The 22,409-nt window shown below is 38.0% G+C and overlaps 1 protein-coding gene across 41 annotated transcripts in view; it reads right to left on the bottom strand.

Moving 5' to 3' along the window:
* The window catches only part of SYNE1 (spectrin repeat containing nuclear envelope protein 1), a 442,051-nt gene that overhangs the window by 184,366 nt on the left and 235,276 nt on the right, over positions 1-22,409 (bottom strand). For all 41 annotated transcript variants that reach the window (XM_070256132.1, XM_070256133.1, XM_023632822.2 and 38 more), the window contains 12 exons: positions 20,291-20,608; positions 19,204-19,359; positions 18,878-19,048; positions 17,748-18,074; positions 16,340-16,492; positions 15,761-15,928; positions 13,822-13,998; positions 11,441-11,587; positions 9,890-10,015; positions 8,560-8,736; positions 6,877-7,142; positions 3,137-5,297 (listed from right to left, as the gene is read on the bottom strand). In XM_070256132.1, coding sequence (XP_070112233.1) covers positions 3,137-5,297; positions 6,877-7,142; positions 8,560-8,736; positions 9,890-10,015; positions 11,441-11,587; positions 13,822-13,998; positions 15,761-15,928; positions 16,340-16,492; positions 17,748-18,074; positions 18,878-19,048; positions 19,204-19,359; positions 20,291-20,608 — 4,347 coding nt within the window. The remainder of the gene's footprint in view (positions 1-3,136; positions 5,298-6,876; positions 7,143-8,559; positions 8,737-9,889; positions 10,016-11,440; positions 11,588-13,821; positions 13,999-15,760; positions 15,929-16,339; positions 16,493-17,747; positions 18,075-18,877; positions 19,049-19,203; positions 19,360-20,290; positions 20,609-22,409) is intronic.

The raw sequence follows: 22,409 nt of genomic DNA, 5'->3' as shown, positions 1-22,409 counted from the left end.
TCCCCTTTTTGCTGAGGAAGACTGGCCCTGAGCTAACATCTGTGCCTATCTTCCTCTACTTTATATGTAGGATGCCGCCACAGCATGACTTGATGTGTGGTGTGTAGGTCCATACCCAGGATCTGAACTGGAGAACCCCAGGCCGCCAAAGCAGAGCGCGTGAACTTAGTCATATCGATTAAGGGGTAGCCCCTATGTGCAATCCTTCTGTTATTCTTGTTATAATTTTATTATTGCAGTTAAAATAAATAAACAAGGCTAGAAATGGAATAGAAATTTATGGTGGTATCTTGACTAGTTCTGAAATTTTCTGCTCTAAAGAAAAAATATAATGCTTAGTAATATGAGGCAGACTGAATATTTACTAAAGTGAAATAATGCCTCATTTTGTCAGAAGTATAATCACACCAGTGGAAATGTAAACTGGTACAGCCACTATGGAAAACAGTATGGAGGTTCCTCAAGAAATTAAAAATAAAACTACCGTATGATCCAGCAATTCCACTTCTGGGCATTTATACAAAGGAAACAAAATCATCATCTTGAAAAGATGTCTGTACTCCCATATTCATAGCAGCATTATTTACAATAGCCAAGGTATGGAAACAACCTAATTGTTTGTCCAAAAATGAATGGATAAAGAAAATTTGATATATATATATTGGAATATTATTCAGTCTTAAAAAGATAAGGAAATCCTGTCATTTGGGAAAACACGCACAAACCTGGAGTATATTGTGCTAAGTGAAATAAGCCAGACAGAGAAAGACAAACACTACATGGCCTCACTTATATAAGGAATCTTTTAAAAAAGTCAAAAATCATAGAAACTGAGAGTAGAAAAGTAGTTGCCAGGGACTAGGGAGTGGACAAAATACGGGAGGTTGGTAAACGCTAGAAACGTTTAGTTTTAAATTGAATAAGTTCTGAGGATCTAATCTGTAACATGGTCACTATGGTTGATAACATTGTATTGTATAATTGAAAATAGTTAACAAAGTAAAAAGTAAATGTTCTTACCATAAAAACAAAAGGGTAAATATGTGAGGTGATGAATGTGTTAACTAACTCGATGGAGGAGAATCCTTTCACAATGTATACGTCTAGCAAACTATCACATGTGCACTTTAAAAATCTTATAATTTGTCAATTACCGCTCAGGAAAGCTGGGGAAAAGAAGGAAGTTTAATAACAGCACACTTCCTAACTGGCATTCACCAGATTCAATAGCAATTTCTGGAAGTGAAGCAGCAGCCCGTAAGTCTCGAATAGAGACTAAAACAGAAAAGTTTAAGAACGCAGAACAGACCCCTATGAAATGAAGTCCATTCAAATCCAGAAAGAAGGGAAACACTCTTGGTGGCTGGCAACGACTAGACATGACAAGCCATTACTGGGCAGGCAAAGACACAGAGACGTGGTAGAGAAAGTACATGTAGGATTAGCACATAATAAGGAAAGAACGAGGATGCAAAGCAAAGAATCACTGGTGGAGAATAGAAATGGCCCTAGACCCAGGACCTTCAGTTATCTGAGCCAAGACTATCGATACGACTACCAAGCACAACATGGCGGAAGTAGACACCTTAACAGATTCAACTTTGGTTCAAATCTCACCAAATCCACAGAAGCAAGCTGACATGGCAGATGTTTTTCAAGAATGAAAATTCCAGGTAAATTCTGTCTGACTCTTCACTTTAGGTTATATATTCTATTTATATCTAGAGCTATAGGGAAATAGTTTCTAAAAAATTTTTAACGATGGCCTAGAATCAACATAAAAAGGTAAAAACATACTAAATAGACTCTATTTTAAGAAGTCATAATTTTACATGATGAAGTTTATTAAGATTTTACCCAAATGTTAAAATTGAAAAAGTTTTATTATTTAGTATTAACCTTAATCCATGTGGAAAATAAAGTTAAACGATAGCCAACATTGACGGGTGACTACCTCTATATCAGGTCTACACTAAGAATATAGATCTAAAGAGGGAGATATTATTACCCCTCTTCCACAAAGGGAACACTGAGACTGAAAGAATGTAAGTAATTTGCTCAAGATCAAACAGTTGAGATGAAAACCCAAGTGTGCTTTACACTGAGGCATTAGCTACTATACTATCCTAAGGAAATTTGTCCCGGGCTGCTTGCCGAAGACAAATGGATGCAATCTCACAGAATCAGAGGGACTGAGGACAGATATGGAAGAAAAGAGCCAAGGGACTAAGGAAGTGAACTTCTGGGCACTGTACATCTCCTTATTTTTGAATGCACAGAAATTATAGGCCCCCGAACAAGCCGCGATTAGGAGGCCACACCGGGAAGTTCTGTGTATGTTCTCATTTCTTTGTTAACCTCAAGGAAAGTCAAGATGAATATCACAGTCTTGCTCCTGTTGTGCTACAGGGAAGCAAGAGAAGAGAAAACACTCCTCCATGAGGAAGGAGGGAAGAGATGGGACAACCCACAAACAACGCAGCTTGGCGTCTGGACCACAGCTGCATTGTCCATCTGCCTCTCTCCATTTGGACACTCTTCATCTGGTGCTAATCTTAGAAATGCCAGGTTTTGGGGCCAGCCCCATGGTCGAGTGGTTAAGTTCGTACACTCTGCTTTGGTGGCCCAGGGTTGCAGTTTCGGATCCTGGGCACGGACCTACACACTGCTCATCCAGCCAAGCTGTGGCGGTGTCCCACATAGAAGAACTAGAATGACCTACAACTATGTACTGGGGCTTTTGGGAGAAAAAAAAAAAAAAACAAATGCCAGGTTTCACATTGTTTTAAAAAGGCATCACTAATTATTCATTGTTAATTTTATTATTAATGTACTAACATATGGTGTTTATTATATTAGCACTATCATTTATTATCTTTCCTAAAGGGGAGAGACAACTGAGGTATGATTGTATTATAACTACAGTGAAGTCAACGTGGAAATCATGTGAAATGAATACCACGTGCATAAAGAATAAAAACATCTTTTTAAGCCACTGTTGAAGACAATTCTACCTAGGATCAAAAAAGAAACTGAAGGAAGCAATTCTAACAGCAACAAAACCCCCCAAAGTTATTGTACCTGTTTACAAAATAGCAGAGTGGAAAAAAGGAAAGAGACGGCCAATTATGCTGACCTGTCTGGTGCGTAAGGCCTCCTGAATGTCCCCATCAAGCTCCGAGAGGTCAGCAAGAGTGTGTTGTAAATCAGCAGACAGCAGCTCCTTGGCTTTCGTGGATTTTTCCTTCTCCTTATTACTCAGGGCATTCATTATTCTCAGGCTGGACTGCACCTCCTCCTGATGAATCTGGATCTTCCTGATCTCCTCCTGGATGTCCCTCAGGTTCAGGTCCAGGCACAGCGGGCCACTCAGTTCTGCCTTCACGCTCCTCAGCCAGTCCAGGGAGCGGCTCATCTCGGTCTGGAAGTCTATGCTCTGCACCATGCGGTTCTCACACTCGGTCACCGTCGCGCCGATGGCCGAAGTCAACAGTTTCAACTCGTCTTGCCAGGACTGGATCTGATGTTTGGCTTTCTCGTAAGCCAAGGGATCAAGGTGTGGCACAAGATCTTCAAGATGCACGGTCACTCGTTTCAGAAGAATTCCTGAATCCTGAAGGCTTCCTGCCAAGGAGTGATAGATTTTGAGCTTCTCCTCCGCGGGAAGCGTCTCCTCGTTCACTTTGGACTGCTCTGTTTTCACATTGTCTAGCTGTTTCTCTAGCTGGTGGCTCATCTTTGTGTGCTCTTGATAAGCACTGGTGGTGTCTTCTAATAAGCTAACCCTTTGTTCTGTTTGTCGCTTCAGCCTGTGGTACAAGGTGACAAGATGCAGCATCTTGTCTGGCTGCCAAGGCTGACCCGTGCTGCGAAAGCTTTCTTTCTTCTGGTTCAGTTCACCCACTGCTTCCCCGTGGCCTGCCACCTCCCCCAGAAGGGCTCTGCAACCCTCCTGAAGAGACAGAGCCTCTTCAACAACCAGGTCGGTGGGGACGTGGCTCATCTTCAAGAACTGGTCTTCGAGTTCACTCAGAGACTGGGTTGTCAACTCGATCAAGGAAGCATATTCTTTCCGAGCAAGAATTGCTTCTTGGATCTTATAGAACTTGTCTTTAGCTAAGGCAACGATGACATTAAATTGCAGGGGCAGAGCGCTGAGTTTTTCACTGAGGTAGGAATGATCGACTTCATTCAGCGATGGCAATATGGCCTGCCCGGTTCTCTGGAGCATAAGTAGGAGATTTTCATATTCTGGAGATTGTTCCAGAATGTGTTGGTATTTGGCCAGTTGTGTCTGAAGCTCAGTACTCTCATTCATTAGGTTGATTTCAGGAAATGTAACAATATCTGCTTGTTTTAGCCAGTGACAAGCTTTATCAAAGTCTTCCTTAAAATGCTTTCTAGAAACCAAATTTTTCTCTAGTTCTTGTAGCCGATGGCTACACTTTTGTAACACAGTGTCGTAGACGCTCTGCAATTCCTGAAGCTTACCCAAGACTTCACCCTTTTCCTGTTCTGTGGCTCCCTTCATTAGTTCACGACCCTGGGCCCACAGTCCGGTGATCTCGTTCTGGTAAGTCTTGAGGCTGGCTTGCGCACTCTTACAGGTTTTGACCTGTTTGCTGACATCGTCCGGTAACAGGCAGATATGGTCACGGAACATTATCTTTCGCTCGTGTTGCTGAATTTGGCTGGTCGCCTGGAACACCGCCATGAGAAACTGGGTTTTCTCGGACAAGGCCTTGTTTAAGTACTTTCGTCTCTGGCCCACTAAGTCACTGAGACAATTCACATGCCTTTGTGCATCAGAGAGTGCCTTCTGGATTATCTGCCGCTCATTTAGGCCAAGATCAGCCATCACCCTGTCAGCGTCCTTCATGAGGGATTTCAAGAGCATCTGTTTGGCCTCCAGTTCACTGCAAATGGCAAGGTGATCCATGAGAAGGTTCTGAGCCATCTCAGGTGGGGGGCTCTGTTTAAGGGCCTCAGCAATGTTGGGTTGCTGTTCTTCTGCCCACTCCATGAGCTCCTGAAACCTGGACCGCACCACATTTAACTCCTCCAAGTTGGTGACTGATACTTGGATTTTCCTTTTAACAAGGTCCTCAAGCTGAAACCAACGTTGTTCCAGGTGGCTCGTCTGTTCTTTGACTAATTCTTTGTCATCTAAATTCAGATGTTCTATCATTTTCTGCTTTTGATCTTTCAGATTGTCAACAGCCTGCTTTCTCTCCTGCAATGCCAATGCTAACTTTTTCAAAGCCTCCAGATGGACAGCTGTACTCTCTGCATCAGATCTATAAAGACATAAAAACAAGTTAGCTTTAGTCAATATCTATGTTTGTTCATACTATGTTAAATTTCACTTCACCATTTTCTCAAAGTGGATGTTCTTAGCTTGGAGTAGCTCAACTTATGGGTTATTGACAGAGGTGCTAAAATTATTATGGAATACAAGACCTATATAATTCTACATCAGAAGTTGAACCAAAACAAGTTGCCTAGACTCTCCTTCTAGCTAATGCTGCCCTCCCATCACATCTGAAATGTACTTTTAGCTTCTTCCTCTGGCCCTTATCAACTGAGCAGAATTTGCATATTAACAAGATCCCTGGATGATTTGCGTAAACACTAAACATTGAGAAGCACTGATCTACTGCATTCTTGAAAATGGCACTTAAAGAAATTAATAAGTGATCCACGATTTATGTGCTTTCCTGGAAGAAGAAGCTTCAGTAGACAATATAGTGATGGATAGTACAGTCCGTAGGATACAACCAGTGGCTCTAACAGCTGTTCATTTGTGTACTTAGATACTTTTATCATTAGAAATCTTTAAAAACAAACATGAACTGCAAAGAATTCTCATGTCTTTGACTACAAAACACACATGACAAAATGGAATCTTACAGTCTCTTTCACCTACAAAAGGATCAGTTTTGAAGTATGAGGAGCAGGGTTGGGAGGCAGTATGATGACTTCTGTTTGAATATATTAGGTCTGAGGTGTCTGTGGGCCAACCCGATGGAAGTGCCTATTATAAGCTCGAAACATGGGTTTTTGCTGATAGTGACAAGATCTATCCCAAAGCCTAGTAAAATGTTGAGCATCAAGGAAAAGTAAACAAATTAGAAAATAGTATACCTCTCCACCCGACAAACACTATGATTTAACTGTATCTAGAATAGCATTTTCAGTTTTAATTGGTACAAATGAATAAATCTGGGCAGAGGAAGCGCAGATTTTAACAATGATAGTGATCAGAAGTATAGGAAGATTTCCATATAAGGACCCAGTGTTTGGGGGGAGGGGATATTTGAAAGAATCATTTTCAAAGAAAAAGCTTAGAGGGGTTCAATCACTACAAAATCACAAAGGACACACATTAATTGAATTTGGGTTGTTCAGTAAATTCTAGAATACCCTAGGTACAAGACAAAACTTGACTGAATTACAGAGAATGTATTAGTTTACGGCATTGGCAAGAAAGCTATGGAATATACAGATTCAAGGAGGTTTCATTTCGCGAATTCACAGATGATGGTCCCATAGCTGGTAACTAGACAAAGCTAGAGATATTCTTGGGATATTCTTTGAAATCACAGTGTAATAGTCTTTGGAACACTCCTTGAGGTCACAGGGAAAAACTGTGCTGTTTCCAAACATTCTCCTGCAAGCCCCTGGATAAATTAATATTGAGTGAGGAAAACCGTGACTCTATATCCATATGAGGACATTCAGTTCTTAATATTTTATCAATATTAATAATGATACTCAATAGATGTTAAAAAATATAAGTGAGACATTTTAAATTTTTATAGAAAGTAAGAAAGTCCTGGCTCAGCATTTTCGTGACCATTGGAGAATTGCTGTTACCTGGCCAAGTTATCCCATTCTGTGGTAAATTTTTCCAAGAATGCTTCAACGACGTTCATACAGTCATGGTAATCTCTTGTTCTCTGAAGATCCTCTTCCCTTTGCAAACATAGGTTGTTAGACTGAAGGCAGAGGTCTAGGCAGTGGTCATTTAAATGACTTATTTCCTTGTGTTCAGGAGACTCCTGCTTCTTGGTTAACTTATTCACCTTGTCTGTAATGGCGGTCACTGACGCTTGCTTTCCCTGTAGTTTCTTAACAAAATCCTAAAGAACAATGACAAAGTAAATAATGTGTAGTAAACCCTCATATAAGTATAGAGTCAGGCATACAGGTAATACCTCTAAACACTTTATGTAATTGAAGAATGTACAATGAATGTGTCATAAGGGACAAAAAGAAAATCTAAAAATTGCCATGCCTCCTTATGAAAACAAATTTCCAAGTGTGTAAGAATCAAAGGATAACTGCGGTATTTTTCTTTATTTGGTTACTTCAAAAAGTATAAAGAAAAACTGATAAATGTGAAACAATATTTCAGTCATTAAGGAGAAAAGTTAGGGGCCGGCCCGGTGGCTCAGTGGTTAAGTGTGCACATTCTGCTTTGGCGGCCTGGGGTTCACCAGTTCAGATGCCAGGTGTGGACATGGCACCGCTTGGCAAGTCATGCTGTGGTAGGCATCCCACATATAAAGTAGAGGAAGATGGGCATGGATGTTAGCTCAGGGCCAGTCTTCCTCAGCAAAAAGAGGAGGATTGGCAGCAGTTAGTTCAGGGCTAATCTTCCTCAAAAAAAAAAAAAAAAACGAGAAAAGTTAATATTTTCTCTTAAAGTGCAGCCTTAGTTTTCTAAAAAATTTTAAAGTTCATGCTTTTGAGGAAAAAAATTTAATTGATGTCATCTCTATTCTTTTTTCTGCACATGCAAACATTCCAATAGAAAATATAAATAATGCAAATGGCTCACTATCACAGAGAAAAAGAAATCTTAAAGTTTGTTAAAAATCTGGTACAACTTCAATCAAGTTAATATAATAATTTTTTGTTATATTTTAAGTTATATATAAATGTATAATATAAATTCTATTTCTTTTGGGGGGAGTGAGGAAGATTGGCTCTGAGTCAACACCTGTGCCAATCTTCCTCTATTTTATAGGTGGACACCACCACAGCATGGCTTGATGAGTGGTGTGTAGGTCCATGGCTGGGATCTGAACCCGTGAACCCTGGGCCACCAAAGTAGAGCACAAGAAGTTAACCATTATGCCACTGGGCCAGTCCCCCAAAATTCTATTTCTATTACATTTCAAATTAATTATATACTAATACATATTTTCTATATTAAATATATAACTAATTGATACATTTATAATCCTACAGCTTTAGCCACATTGTGATGAAAAGCTAGTAACTAATAAGACTTTGTGTGTGTTTAGTGGCAGAGTCCTCTGGCTGCTTTGTTGGAAACAAACTAGAGTGTCAACGTCCTTCAATGCAAGTGGCCCATTGGAGCTCCAAGAACATATTTACATGTTTCCTTTCTGATCTGTCCTTTCCTGGCACCACATGAAGGTTGTTCTGATTCTATCCTACTCCTTAAATAGCTATACTGTCTTCAAGGGCTGGCTGACACACTCCCATCTTGGCCTCATTTATCTCCCCTGGAGACTCGTTCATCCCCACCTTTACTTGGGAAACCATGTTCTGTGCAATATTCAGTTCCAGTTCTGCATGCCTCCTCTTCATATTCTGCAGTTGCTGATCGGCATCCTGGAGGTAAATCCAAAACTCAGCCTTCATGTGCTTGATCTCTTCCCAGCCCTGGGTTAAGTTCTGTGCCTGGGCAAGCCTTTGTTCAATCTTCAGAGAACACAGAGGCAAAAGTTAGCAGCAATAGATAGAATCATTTATGTTCGATGAATCAGAGATGCAATTCTTCAGCCTGTCCATGTACACAGGCCAACACACTCTAGAACTTTTAGCAATTTATTAGGTCAAAAGCTGCCCACAGTTTTCCACAGTAGGCATTTCAGTAGACACATCTGTTTGACTGACTCAAGAATTTGGTTTTGGGGGTTAACTAGAAAAGTCTTCTATTGTTCTCTATTGTACATTTGTTGACACTTCTTACAAAACACCAAGTTTTTAATGTTTTGGATATATTTTTAGATCTCCTTCACTGGTTTTTGAAACCATATATTTCAATAAATCATTTCTGTAAAAAATATGAATTACATTATCTTTCATAAAGATTTAAAGAGATTTGCTTTGATAATATAAAAGTGACAAACTTACAGTATTGGAATATCCACATTGTTACTTATTTTAATTCACTATTTTTTTCCTTTAGGTAATTTTACTATTCTGTGAATACTCAATCAAGTAAATATCAAAACCAAGTGGTGCTTTTTCTTAAACCCAAGCATGTTGAATTAAAGAGCTTCAGGCAGCAGTGCCAAACACACAGCCCCTGTACTGCCATCTGTCTGCTGTGGACAGGCACTGCTAACTCATCACAATACTTTTTCCACTGAGCCCAGATACAGCTTCAGAATCCTTCTCAACACCACACTCAGCCACTGCCAATGGATTTGAAGGGTCACCACAGATGGCCTACTCTTTGTCATCCCTAATATAAAGCAAGGATCAGGAACCCTTTTCATATTGAGTGTCACCTAAAGAAAAAGATGGAAAAGGAGTAAAGAACAAAAAAATAAGTGGAAAAATAGGAAAAGAGGAAGAGAGAGTGGTAATTAAGGAGAAAAGAGAAGAGGAATGAGGTGATAATGATTAGCAGTTCACTGGGACGAAATGTTTCAGTTCCAATTCAGTGGCGTCAGTATCAGAGTGTGCTTGCTTTTCTGTGACAGTTGAAATTCAAATATCTGTTTATTATAATGGCTGTAGGAGCATTATAGTAAGAATAATTGAAGGAGATATTTTCTTTTACATCTAACAATCAAGCAGGAGAGTAATAAAACAGACAAATCCAACATGATTTTTAACTTTTTACCATTTGCTCGGTTTGTTGAATGTCTTTTGCTGTGGTTTTCACTGAAGAGTTCGACAAGTCACACATGGAGCAAAGGAGATCTAAATAAGTCCTTGCTTGTTCCTGCAAAGCTCTGAAGTGTTTGACCTAAAAAAACCCCACAAACACATACTTATCAGAGTGAAAGAGACGCATGCTATATTTAGATAGCAGATATTTGTACCATTTGTAATGTTTTGTTGACATTTCAAAAATAATCTTGCTACACTCAGTATTTGCACCATTACTGTAAATGACAAATATTAGTGACTTGCAGGAAAGAATTCCAAACACACCGGCAGGAACCCATTTGTCCACCAGCTGCTTCTCGTTGTCATGTTGGCACCTGGTCTGGAACCCAAGAAGGATCAGTGTCCTCCTGTAACCACAGCTAATTCTGGTAGGTGTAGCGAACCTCCTGTTCTAGCAAAAGGTCATTGGGATTCACACTACTTTTCCCCATTCCTTTTCTTTCTTTCCTGGTAAAAAACAAGGAGAAAAATCCAGCTTTGTTCTGGATTGTTCTGAATAAAGTACATTGGAAACAAATGGCCACAAGAGGAGGAATGACTCAAGAAACCTCATAGTCTAATGAAAAAGCACAGGATAGACAATCTTTAATTCATTTCTTGAGTCAAGGAGAGCCATGTTTCATTTGTCCTGATCCTATTGTTTATAAGGTATAATATGTGCACTTTTGTGAACCATTTCACGACTTAAATAATGTAAATCTTTAAGCCAGAAAGTATAGTTTATGGAATGAATTACCTGGACACATTTTCTATGTGGACTAAATGCATAAGTACATTATTTTAACCTTAGTTTGAGAAAAAAAAAATTGAATTATTTACTTAGTACTGTGACATCATATCTGGCAGAAATAACCTTTACAACTAAATTCCTTTAAAATAGTTTTCCCCAGGGTTTGCACTGCATAGAAGAGCTGATTAGTACAAAAATTTTAAAAATATTCCTCACGTATTCTGATTGTTTCAGCAGCAACATTTTAAACATGTGGATGTCAAACTAATATGTAGTAGGTTCCTTTCACATGATAACAATGAATATTCCATTCATCGTTCATTCAACAAGTATTAGGCACCTGTTTTGTGCCAAAAAACTGGGAGAAGCTAATACTGCTTTCCTGTTTACAAATCACATACATTGCGGTATGACATTTAAATTTCTTCGTAACTTTCTGAAGCCAGTATACTTATAACCACTTTGCGTGTTAGGATACCAGGGCTCAGAGAAATTAAGTGACTTACTCATGGTCACCGCACCGAGGAGGAATTGGAGTAGATCTCTCAGCTACAGTGCCCATGCTTTTTCTATTCTACCAAGCTGTCCCTCAGTATTGCATCCACCTTCCTGGCTAGAACACGAACTTGACCAGAGTCAGGCGCAGACTTTACTTATACTTTCCTATTCCCAGGAGCCAGCACAGTTTGGCACAGAGTAGGTACCTAATACGCTTTCACTGAACGTCTGAGAGAATCACAATACAACATAAACTTTCAGGAGTCAAACTACCTGCTTAACGGCTTCCGCCCGGCTAAGAGGTGGATGTGGGCTTGGCTTTAAGTCTGGCTGGACTGCAGAAAGCCAGGCCTGGCACTGCTGTAGAGTGTCCTGTCGACTAACATGCTTCTGAAGTTCATGTTCAAGACTCTGGTACACCTGAGACAAAACAAGCACGAAGCAGTTGTGAGGGCTGTTTCAGACGTCCATAAAGACCCCTGGAATCAAGCAAAATATGTCCCCAAATCTATTCAAATAGATTTCCTCCCAGGACTCCCCAACACCATACACATATCTACAGAGTTTGCATATGTTCCAAAATGTTACAAAGCAAAATGGCCACCCCCAGCCTATAACTTCTCAACCCACGCATTACGATGTAATTTCCTCATTAGGGGAAGAGAACGTGGGCAGGGTTAACGTAACTGCAGAAATGGGTTAGAAGGCATCAAATCTCTGAAGAAAATTGTCAAACATAAATTAGAGGTTTTTGCAGCTTGCCCTGTGGTTTAAATATTGCACTTTTTGTTTAAGCTAGAAACTAAAAGTAAAAATAAAATGTTATTTAATGAAAAGATAACCAGTATTTCTCTAACTGAAACGCCTCTGCTTTAGGGGTAGGGTCAAATTGGGACTAAATTATAACATAGGAGGGGAGAGTTTCATACCTTCATTTCATTTTAGAAGCTGTGTTCCAAGATAACAATAATCTAGAATAACCTAAACATTTTATAATTTGTCTATTCAATTAATTAATCCTCAACCAGCCCACCAACTTCCATTTTATCCATAAAGAATATATTGAGAAAGTATTGTTTCTCCTTGAAATCAAGATGAAATAAATCTATGATATTTTCTGAACAAACTATTTCATTAAAAAATAAAATAAGAAGGAAATGAGGTTAGTCTGGCTTTTCTTTCATTGCTGCAATGACAGAAGTGGTAACTGAATTCTGCTTCTCTCTGTCATCTATTAAATTCGTCCTTTTCATCTGATAGTGGGACTACCCCTTATTTATTCTTATTGTAGCAGAACTAAAAAGAACAAAGCTGTTTTGTTCTCTTTATCGTTTTTGCAAACTTTAAGTATGAGGTTCTCACTATGTTCTTAGAGTTTCATCTGCTTTTAAAAATTTTATTTTAAAATTGTTTGTCTTTTGAATAGTTACCAATGTTTCTTTAAAAATTTAACCTGTACCCCTAATGCATAGAAAATAACCCTACAAAGGCAGTGTTCAATAAATCTCTGTTGAATGAGTGAATAAACGAGCTCACCAGAAAGCTCCATGCTGTTTTTTTCATCTTGCTCCCTCTTCCTCCTTTGTCCTTATTTGCAATTATTTGTCAGATTCCTTCATCCTTCTTTTTTATTAACTTTTTGAAGGTGAATTTTCTAGGCCTAGGGCATCAACTAACATTACCCAGCATTTTTTTTTTAATTATCATGACGAGCACAGACCATTCTCCCCATGTCACTTGTGTCTCCAGTTCTTACTGACTAGACCAGTAACAAAAATGCATGAACTTTTTGCTATGTCATTTAAAAATTCTAGAATAATAAAAAGCAATTCACTAATTTTACTCAATTTCTGTTAAAAGGAGATTCTTATCCATCTTAAGACTTATTTCTATAACATTAAGGATTCTATTTTAGTGAAAGCATATCCATTAAAATGTAACTCAAAATTGGTATTTATTACTTTTCTCAATTTCTATATGAATGCATAAAAATATTGAATTACAGTAGAACCCAGGCTGCACACATTTAAAAAGAAAATAATTATTGTGAAAATTACAGAATAAACTTATTTGGTGTTACAGAATAAATGGCAGATTAGAAAGAAATATTGATGACATTCAAATTCACAAAAATTTTTCACAATCAATTAATGGAAGAAAGGAATTGAATAAAACTGAATGTCTGAAATTCAGCACTTTGTCACATCAAATAAAGGTACGATATATTAGTATGTAATATAGTAATATGTAAATATAGATGTAAATATATGTAAATAGAGACTGTGAAATCAATCCTTCATTTCCTGTCTGGACATACACCAAAGCTATCCCAAAGACTTAAGCATCAGTACTATTTTTAAAAACCTCTAGGGGCCAGCCCCGTGGTCCAGTGGTTAAATTCTTGAGCTCTGCTTTGGTGGCCCAGGGTTTCGCCGGTTCGAATCCTGGGCGCGGACATGACACTGCTCATCAAGCTATGCTGAGGCAGCATCCCACATGCCATAACTAGAAGGACCAACAACTAAAAATACACATCTATGTCTCGGGGGGCTTTGGGAGTAAAAGGAAGAATAAAATCTTAAAAAATAAAAAATTAAAACGCAGACCAGCGAAAAAAACACATCATCATTCTAGAATGTTCCACTAGTACTCACTCTCTGAGCTGTACTGCAGATTGCCGAGTAACTATCCCTCGTGCCCTGCAGATGAGTGTGCACATTTTGTTTAAGCTTCGCTTGAAGGTGGTCTGCACATTGGCTGATCAAATCGTCACCTTTAATTTTAAGGTTGTTCAAACGTTCTTCAAAACTCGCAATTTCTTCCATCATTGCCTACAAAAATGAAACCAATACGGAGTTCTCACAATTCCATTTTTAGTTTTTCAATAAGCCATTTATCAAACAGAAAGCTTAAGATCAATAATTTCACAGTTTAATGAAAGTTTTGAAAGAGTTTTGCAATTCATCTCAGTTACCATATTAGCAAATTTAAAAAAATAATGTATGTTTTCAGAGATACTTCAATGGGAAGAGTTACTCAGTTTAATGGATTAAGTTACATAGGGAATAATGAAGTAACCTTTACGACTAAAGAGAATTCATGACTGATATCACTTAGAGAGATACGTGCTCTCTGGTATTATTACCAGAGAAAAGGATGTTCATGCATTTTTTAGCTCTATAAATTATAATTCTGGTATAATTTATGTTTAAAACAATCTAATCACTATTTAATCTCATTTGTCTAATAAACTAATATCTGATTTATATAATAATCTAATATCTAATTATCAATTTATGTAGCATATAATTACATCTAATGATATTTATATTAATAAAAATAACATTTACCACTTACCATTTAGTAAGCACCTGCTAGAGTCCAGGAACTATATATAAGCCCTGATAAATGTGTATTATCATTATTTTACAGATGAGGAGACTGAAGTACAGAGAGGGTACATAATACGCTCAAGATCACACCGCTAGTAAACACAGAGCCCCAGGCTTTGGACCCCTCTCTGCCCGACTTCGGCTCATACATACCCACGTGTTCTCTGGCGAGCTTTCTCATAGATCGCAGAGGAGAGGAACACACTTTTTCAAATCAGGCTGTAATTTCTTTATTAATGTATGATGCTAATGACAGGTGACACCTTTCAACACAAGGTTTTCTGGGACATGCCAATATATCTAAGGGAAACTTTGATGGTCTCTCAGCAGCCCAGGATCCACCATTTTTTGCAATGGTGCTGAGTTAACGGTTATTAAATACAATGTATTGAAAGGATCCATTTTGTCTTCGAGTTGGAATAGAACCACCACATCATGAGATTACTGAAGGTATTTCCTCAATGCCTAGTAGAATATATCATGTGTTACTTTTCTATTCATCTTTGCTAAATAAATTCTCTCCTACAGGTAGGAATCCTGAAGCCCAGAGAGGTTAACTGGCTCTCCTAAGACACACTGCTAGATATTGACTATGTCATGACAAAAATTCAATTTCCAATTAAGGTCATCAAAATTGCTCCATAAAATTGTGGCCATATGACATCTGGCATATATAATTACTAAAAATACATGTTAATAAAGATGAGAACACCTCATATCAGTGCCATACTTGGCGGTTTACAGAGAGCTTTCATGTACATTATCTCTGTGATAACCACGACAGCTCTGTGACTGAGGAGGCTGACATCATTATCACTCTTCACAGAGGAGAAAAAAGAAGAGGCTCAGAGAGACTAAGTGCCTCCAGCTAGGAAGGAGAGAGTCTGGCCACAATCCAGACTTTCTGATTACTATTCCTGTATCCTATTTTTGGCTGCATGTTTCTAAAATAATCTCTTTCTTTGATGAATTGCTCCATAAAGATTAAATTCTGTGCTAAAAAACTGTTAGCTGGGAAGAATGCTACAATGTGTTCAGAAGTTGAAATGCCAGGATTTAACTGTTGTTGACTAAAATATTGAATTCAACTGTTCTCAACTGTCAGATGTTCTCGAGACTCAGACCTGATTCTTTCAGCACAGTCATTACAATTCAGGGATGCGCGTCCTGTATCCTTCAGCTCTTTGGATGTCAGCCTTACCTTGTGGTGGGCCAGTTGCTGAGTAATTGTCTCCAGACTGCTTGTCTCCATGAGGTCGGGCGCCACCAGCCTGCCTGACATCTGCAGCAGCCACTTTTCCACTTCTTGGAGCTCACTGTTGTAACCTTCGTGGTCTCTGACTTTTGCCTCGAGACTGCAGACATGCTCCTGTGAAGTCAGGTACCTGTTAGAGGTGACTTTCAAGCCAAAAGTCCACTCAAAACTCTTTTATATTTTTAAAAACCCAGTGCAACTCATAGGGTAGGTAAAGTTACACATATCAGGAAATTACTAGGAACAGAAAAAAACATGGATTCATTATGCCATTTTTGCGCCCAGCTGAATAAAAGGGAAAAATGCCGATGCATACCAGCCCTTACAATTTTCTGACACATAAAAAGGAGGCAGGAACATGATGCAGTCTATACAGAAGCCGAAATACAATGATATACACCTGAAATTTACATCATATTATAAACCAATGTGACCTCAATGAAATCAATTTTTTTCAAAAAAGGAGTCAAGACTCCCTTTTGGGCAAATAAGCACATTTTTATTGAATTTCTGATCTTTCCTTACCTTTCCTGCACTGCAGAGGTCCTGGTAATCATCTTGAAGTTTATCTATTTTCTCCTTTAAAGCAACATCCTGCACCAGTTCCAGAAGAGCTTCCCCTTTCTCTCGCACTGATTTTACTGATGGCTCGTGAGACAGTACCGTTTGTTGAAGAGACTTGAATTACAAAGAAAAAAAACAGCCAGTTCATCTACGTGATCAAGGTGAATACATCCATATGCCTGTAGCAAGTATGGGATGGTCTACCCTAAATAGAGATCTGATACATATTTTATAAATTAATAAATGTAAAATATCTAAGAGAGATTGATTTTTTATGGCTAATACAGTTTTTAAATACAGAATAAAAGTAACATATCAAATAGCCCTTCCATGTGGCGAGGGAAGTATGGAAAAGAATTATATTTGGCTAAATTTAACATAGTTCATATTTCTGGCTTCTACCTCATTCCTTTCAGCAGAGAAAAAATACTCAAAGTAAAATGAAGGGAGCAAGGTACCATCTTTTGATTTTGAGTTCAGGAAGTCAATTGTAGCTTGAGCTGGATGTGAAGTTGGGGAGATAAAAATTCCAGCCGCAACGTTACTGTGACCAGCTAAAAACATCTTAATATATAAAGAACTCAGTGGGGGAAATAAAAAGAAGAAAAAGCACTTGTGATTCTTAACGTGGCACCTTCAAAGACACGCTGTCAGGCTTGGCAGAAAAGCCATGGACAAGAATAGACATATTGGTTGGGGGAAGAAAAAGCTTCCGACAGGAAAAGCTTTGAGGTAAGCCATCACACTGTAATTCTTAAAGACTATTGCTAAATCATCCTGGTCAAATTTAGAATACAAATTATCCCACCTGTAAGCTTTTATAATTGTTTCAAAAATTTGAGGTGTTGAAATATCTATTATCTATAGGATGTATACCTATAACCACATCACTATTCTTTCAAAAGTTTCTAAGGCGTTTTGCTATTGTTGGTTAATTAGAACTTATTTTTTTACAGTTGGTTAATTAGAACTAATTTTCAACATACCATAGGTCAGTTTATACGCCTTGGGTACCCAAAAGATGAAGGGAAGACTAGATGAAAATTCAGATAAAACCTATAAATATGAGACCATGATGCTAGGAAGATTTATCTGGAGGATCCATATATCCGGATCTCACTGTCAGAATAGATCTCTATTTCTTGATACAATCTTTGAATATTAGGCAAATAGGATTCCCGGATGGAAAAATAACTCTGATGTAGTGCATCTAACCAAATAAATCTACGTCGCTCACCACCAGTAGAATAGACATGTTAAGGATGTTTCAGACATCCATTAAGAGTGACACACACCAGAATTCATCTCCCTCCCATTTAGTCCCTACATGACCTCCTCATACATTTGTCAATGAATAAGAACACACTACCTTATATTTAGATAACTGAGCTTTTTTCTCATATAATTCCATTTTGGGTTCTTCAGGAATCTGTAGGATTTCTTGGTATTCTGCTATCCATTGAGTTAATGCTTTATATTTATCTGAGAATTCCTTTGCTAAATGAAGGCCTTTTTCCAGAGTCATGTGCTCTTTTCGGACAGTGCTGGTCAGTTCCTTCAACTGCTCCACGTGATGGTGGATCTCTTTTCTTAACGTCTCTGCCTCATCATCCTCTAAGTATCTAAGAGCTCTCTCTCCTTTCTCCCGGGCCGATTTCAGCAAACTGTGGCCTTTCTCCATGTCTTTTAGCAAACCCTGAGAGAGCAGGTAGGGAACAAACATAGAATTAGTCTTATTTCTTTCCTTTTAAAGAAGAGACTTTCAAGTCCCATTCTTGAGTGCATCTATTTCCCCTTAAAATACGTTTTTGAAGTTTAGAACCAGATTTGACCTGCCAGGAATCCTCTTTTCTTTATTTTAATACACGCTTTAAAAAGTCTTCATCAATATACCACTTCCAAATAAGAGTCTTAAAAAAGAACTTGATGTTTCTCTCATCCTTAGCAGTGTTCCTAGAGATGTGAGTGAAAACTCTAAGGCACAATGCCATGAATTTGAGATCATTTTTTCTCTCTTAATATTTACATTAAATTGGAATTTGGTTAAGAATTTTGTGAGCAGTCATGTTTAAGACATTCAGATGATATTATATCATAAATAAATGGAAGCCAGCTTTTGGACTTAAAGAGCTTATAACTTAGTGCAGTCATACACCACATAACGATGTTTTGGTCAACAACAGACCGCACATACGACAGTGGTCCCATAAGATTAGTACCATATAGCCTAGGTGCGTAGTAGGATATCCCATCTAGGCTTGTATAAGTACAGCCTAAGATGTTCACACAATGATGAAATTGCCTAACAATGCATTTCTCAGAATGCATCCTCATCATGAAGTGATGCATGACTGTATTTGGAGTGCAATGATGAACCAAGGATTACTAATTATGCTACGCAGGAATGAACACATGTGCTCCCAATATCTACACAGGAGACTGGAGCAGCTCAGTGAAAGGTGAAAGGTGGAGAGACAAGTCTGATGTCTGCTTGCCTACCTCCAGTGTCCTCATTTTTTTCCCCATCATTGCTTGATCTACTTTATCAATTTTGGCAGCCACATTTTTGAAATTTTTATGAGTGGAGCTGTACCAATCAGAATAGGAACTTAGGGATAATTCTGATTCCTCCAAACTCTGGATCTCTTCCTCCAGGAATTTTATTTGTTCCTTTGAAAGAAAAGAGAAAATTGAGCAGTGAATTAAAGACCTATGCCAGTGTTTTTCTTGAAAAATATGCATCTTCACCGGAAGTTAATGAAAAAAGGAACATTTGGGCTTGTGAAATTCGCTGGCCTGCAGTGAGCAGCTGATGGCCCGCTCACCAGGACTTGGAGAAGAAGGGCCTGGTATCTGGAAGTCAGCTGGGTGGCCTGGCAGCCCAGTTGGCTGCTCACGTGGCTCTCGTCCAGGATCTCCTGCGCTCTGGCTCCCACTTCCTCAACTTCATCTCTGTATGTGGTGACTTCTTCGTGCCACTTCTGAAATGATGTAAGTATTGGAAGAAAGGTTTAAAGCTCAGGCATTCTTGAATAAGACAAATATATATATCTTCTCAATAGAAAATGATCTTAATATATGTTTAGAATACTTATTCTAAGATATAATTTTGAAAATATATCATATATAACTTTCATGAAAAATTGTATTGCAACAACATGATAAAAACAAAATAATTGATTTGGGCACTTTCTGTATACATTACACTGTAGTTCAAGAAAAAAATAAAATTTTATATATATATAATCTTTTTAATGGGAAATGATTTCAGTGTATATTTATTCTGAGATATAATTTTGAAAATGTATCATATATAACCTCCAAGAAAAATTGGATTATAATAACATAATAAAAACTGTATACTTTATGGGTTTGAGTACTTTTCTATATATATTACACTTTAGTTCAAAAATTTAAAGAAAAACAGAGTAACATAAATTTTTATATCTTCTGTTAGGCTTAGGTAAATTTAAAATAGATAATAATGAAAAGAAATTCTAAATGCTTAAGTACTGTTTTGATCATGTGCACTGAACTTACATAAAAATTATAATAAAATTATCAAGTATTGTTTCAATGCATTATATGAAAGCAATTTCATAACAGAACCATAAACTTCAATGACTGCAGTGCTAGCATCTATGTACCGTTACAAAGCAAAGTAACAGGGTATGAGAAGAAAAATAGAAGATATTTCATTAAATTATATTTTATTAAAGACCAATTTAGGATTCTATGAAATAATTGCTGTACGAAGAATGCACTGCTGTAATTTATTTTAAATCTCTAGGCAAGTGAAAAGAGATTTTGCAAAATCTAAGTCTTGGACAAAGTTACTAAATCTTTTAATGAAACAAATGATGCAGGATCATTGCTACTTTGACAAAGAACAATAATTTACGCCAGTTGTACCTTCATCTGATGCAACTGTGTCTCCTTGGTTGCCCGGTTAGACTGACGTCCAGGCCTGAGACTCACTTTCTCCTCCAGTGTTTTCAGCCACTCATCTACTTGCTGAAACTTTTGTTCCATCAGCCTCAATTTGTTGACTACATTGTTGAACTGAGTCCGGGTCTCAGACAGTCTCTGCTGGTAAGCCTGCCAGTCCTGCCGGAGTGACTCTAAAGCTCGATCCTCTGTCTGGGGGATGCCCGACGGGATCACTTCCTCTCTGGTGTGCAGCACTGAATTCAGCAGCGCCTGCCCCTCTGCGCAGTGCACTTGTAGCTCCTGCCGGGGAAGAATATGGCGGTCACATGTCATTCATATTTTACACCTGCACAGCTTATCACATCTCACCCAAACCAACAGTGCCAGCCTGAACTTCACTTTAGAAAAGAATGATTTTGAGCCAGGCTTGATGGCCTAGTGGTTTAAGTTCCATGTGCTCTGCTTCAGCCACCCGGGCTTGGCTCCTGGGCACTGAACCACACCACTTGTCTGTCAGTAACCATGCTGTGGTGGTGACTCACATAGAAGAACTAGAAGGATCCACAGCTAGAATATACAACTATGTACTAGGGCTTTGGGGATGGGAAAAAAAAAGAGAGGAAGATTTGGTAATAGATGTTAGCTCAGGGCAAATCTTTCCCAGCAAAAAAAAAAAAAAAAGAAAAGAAAAGAAAAGAAAAGAAAAGAAAAAGAAAAAAAAGAAAAAAATGATTTTATTCTGTCTTATACAAAATATGTTTACCTAACACTGAATATTATACCCTAAGGCAGAAGAAATATTCTGAAATATTTCCAATTAAAATAATCAAAATGTACATATACACATATAAATGGACACTAACACACAGAAATACTTTTCTCAATCGTCTTAAAAACAATTTCTGAAATTTGACTTCTAAACTTACAGGCAAAAACACTTGTGATTAAAGGGTTATTGTTTAAAAGAAGAACCTAGGCTTTGTATGACTCATAATCTGTTTAAACTGCCTAAGGCTTCTTGCTTTGACATTGAAAGGGATCCGTGCTACACTTGTGGCTGAGAGAGGAACAATGGACGCTCTTTTTGCTAAGGAGGGATCCTTTGCCAAAGCTGTTCCAGGGACTGCAAAGGCCAAGAAAGGTTGGCTCTGGGGAGTCCAGGGCACATAAATCTGGGATGTTGAACCATCACAGCTGCCCTCTAGGTGCTCCCAGGTGCAAAAAGATTTTCCTCCACCAAAGCATAAGACCCCAAAATTTACCCTACAAATTCAGACTGACCCGACTCTTAAAGAGCATAAACTATTTTTCTTAGAAAGAAAAACTCTTATATCCTTAAAGATGTTGGCAACACAATACTGTATACTTGTATTTCTAATGTTTAAAAACTCCATACTGTTACTCTATCTGATCATCTAAAGTCGAAAGGAACCGAGTCAAATCCCACCAAGAATGTTAAATGTAGCAACATATTTAGTTAAAAGACAGTATTATAAAAAAACTTTGATATTAGCTTAAACCATGTCAAATTGCTAATATCTGACTATTTTTATGTGAAAAAATAGCAATCTCATATGCTTCAAACTAATGGATACATTTTTCTTCAGCTATGATGTTACTTCAAGAATGTTATAAAGTGAACATATTGTAAATGGAAGAGAAGAATGCTAAAACACTAATCAAAATGGCCATAAACACAAATTTTATTCCAAAATTCTTATAATTCTTTTAAAGTTAATTTTGTACAATCTCTTTTCTTAATCCAGAGGTTGGCAAACTTTTTCTGTAAAGAGCTGGATAGCAGATATTTTAGGCTTTGTGGGCCATGCATTCTCTGCTGCAGCTACTTACCTCTGCCTCAGTAGCACTAAGGCAGCCTCTGGCGATACATAAATGAATGGGTGTGGCTGTGTTTCAATAAAACTTTATTTAAAATACAGGCACTGTGGGCCATAGGCTGTAGTTTACTGATCCTTGCCCTAATTTATTAATCTTCCCAATATATCACCCTTTCCACATTATATAACAGTTTTCTCTATCATACAAATCATCTCTGTATTAGATAAATTCTTTTATGTCCCATATTTCAAGTATTTATTCT

This window comes from Equus caballus, chromosome 31 (assembly GCF_041296265.1).
Source record: "Equus caballus isolate H_3958 breed thoroughbred chromosome 31, TB-T2T, whole genome shotgun sequence".
NCBI classification, from domain to species: domain Eukaryota; kingdom Metazoa; phylum Chordata; class Mammalia; order Perissodactyla; family Equidae; genus Equus; species Equus caballus.
Note: the sequence above shows the minus strand (reverse complement) of the source record. Positions and strands in the feature narration are given on the sequence as shown.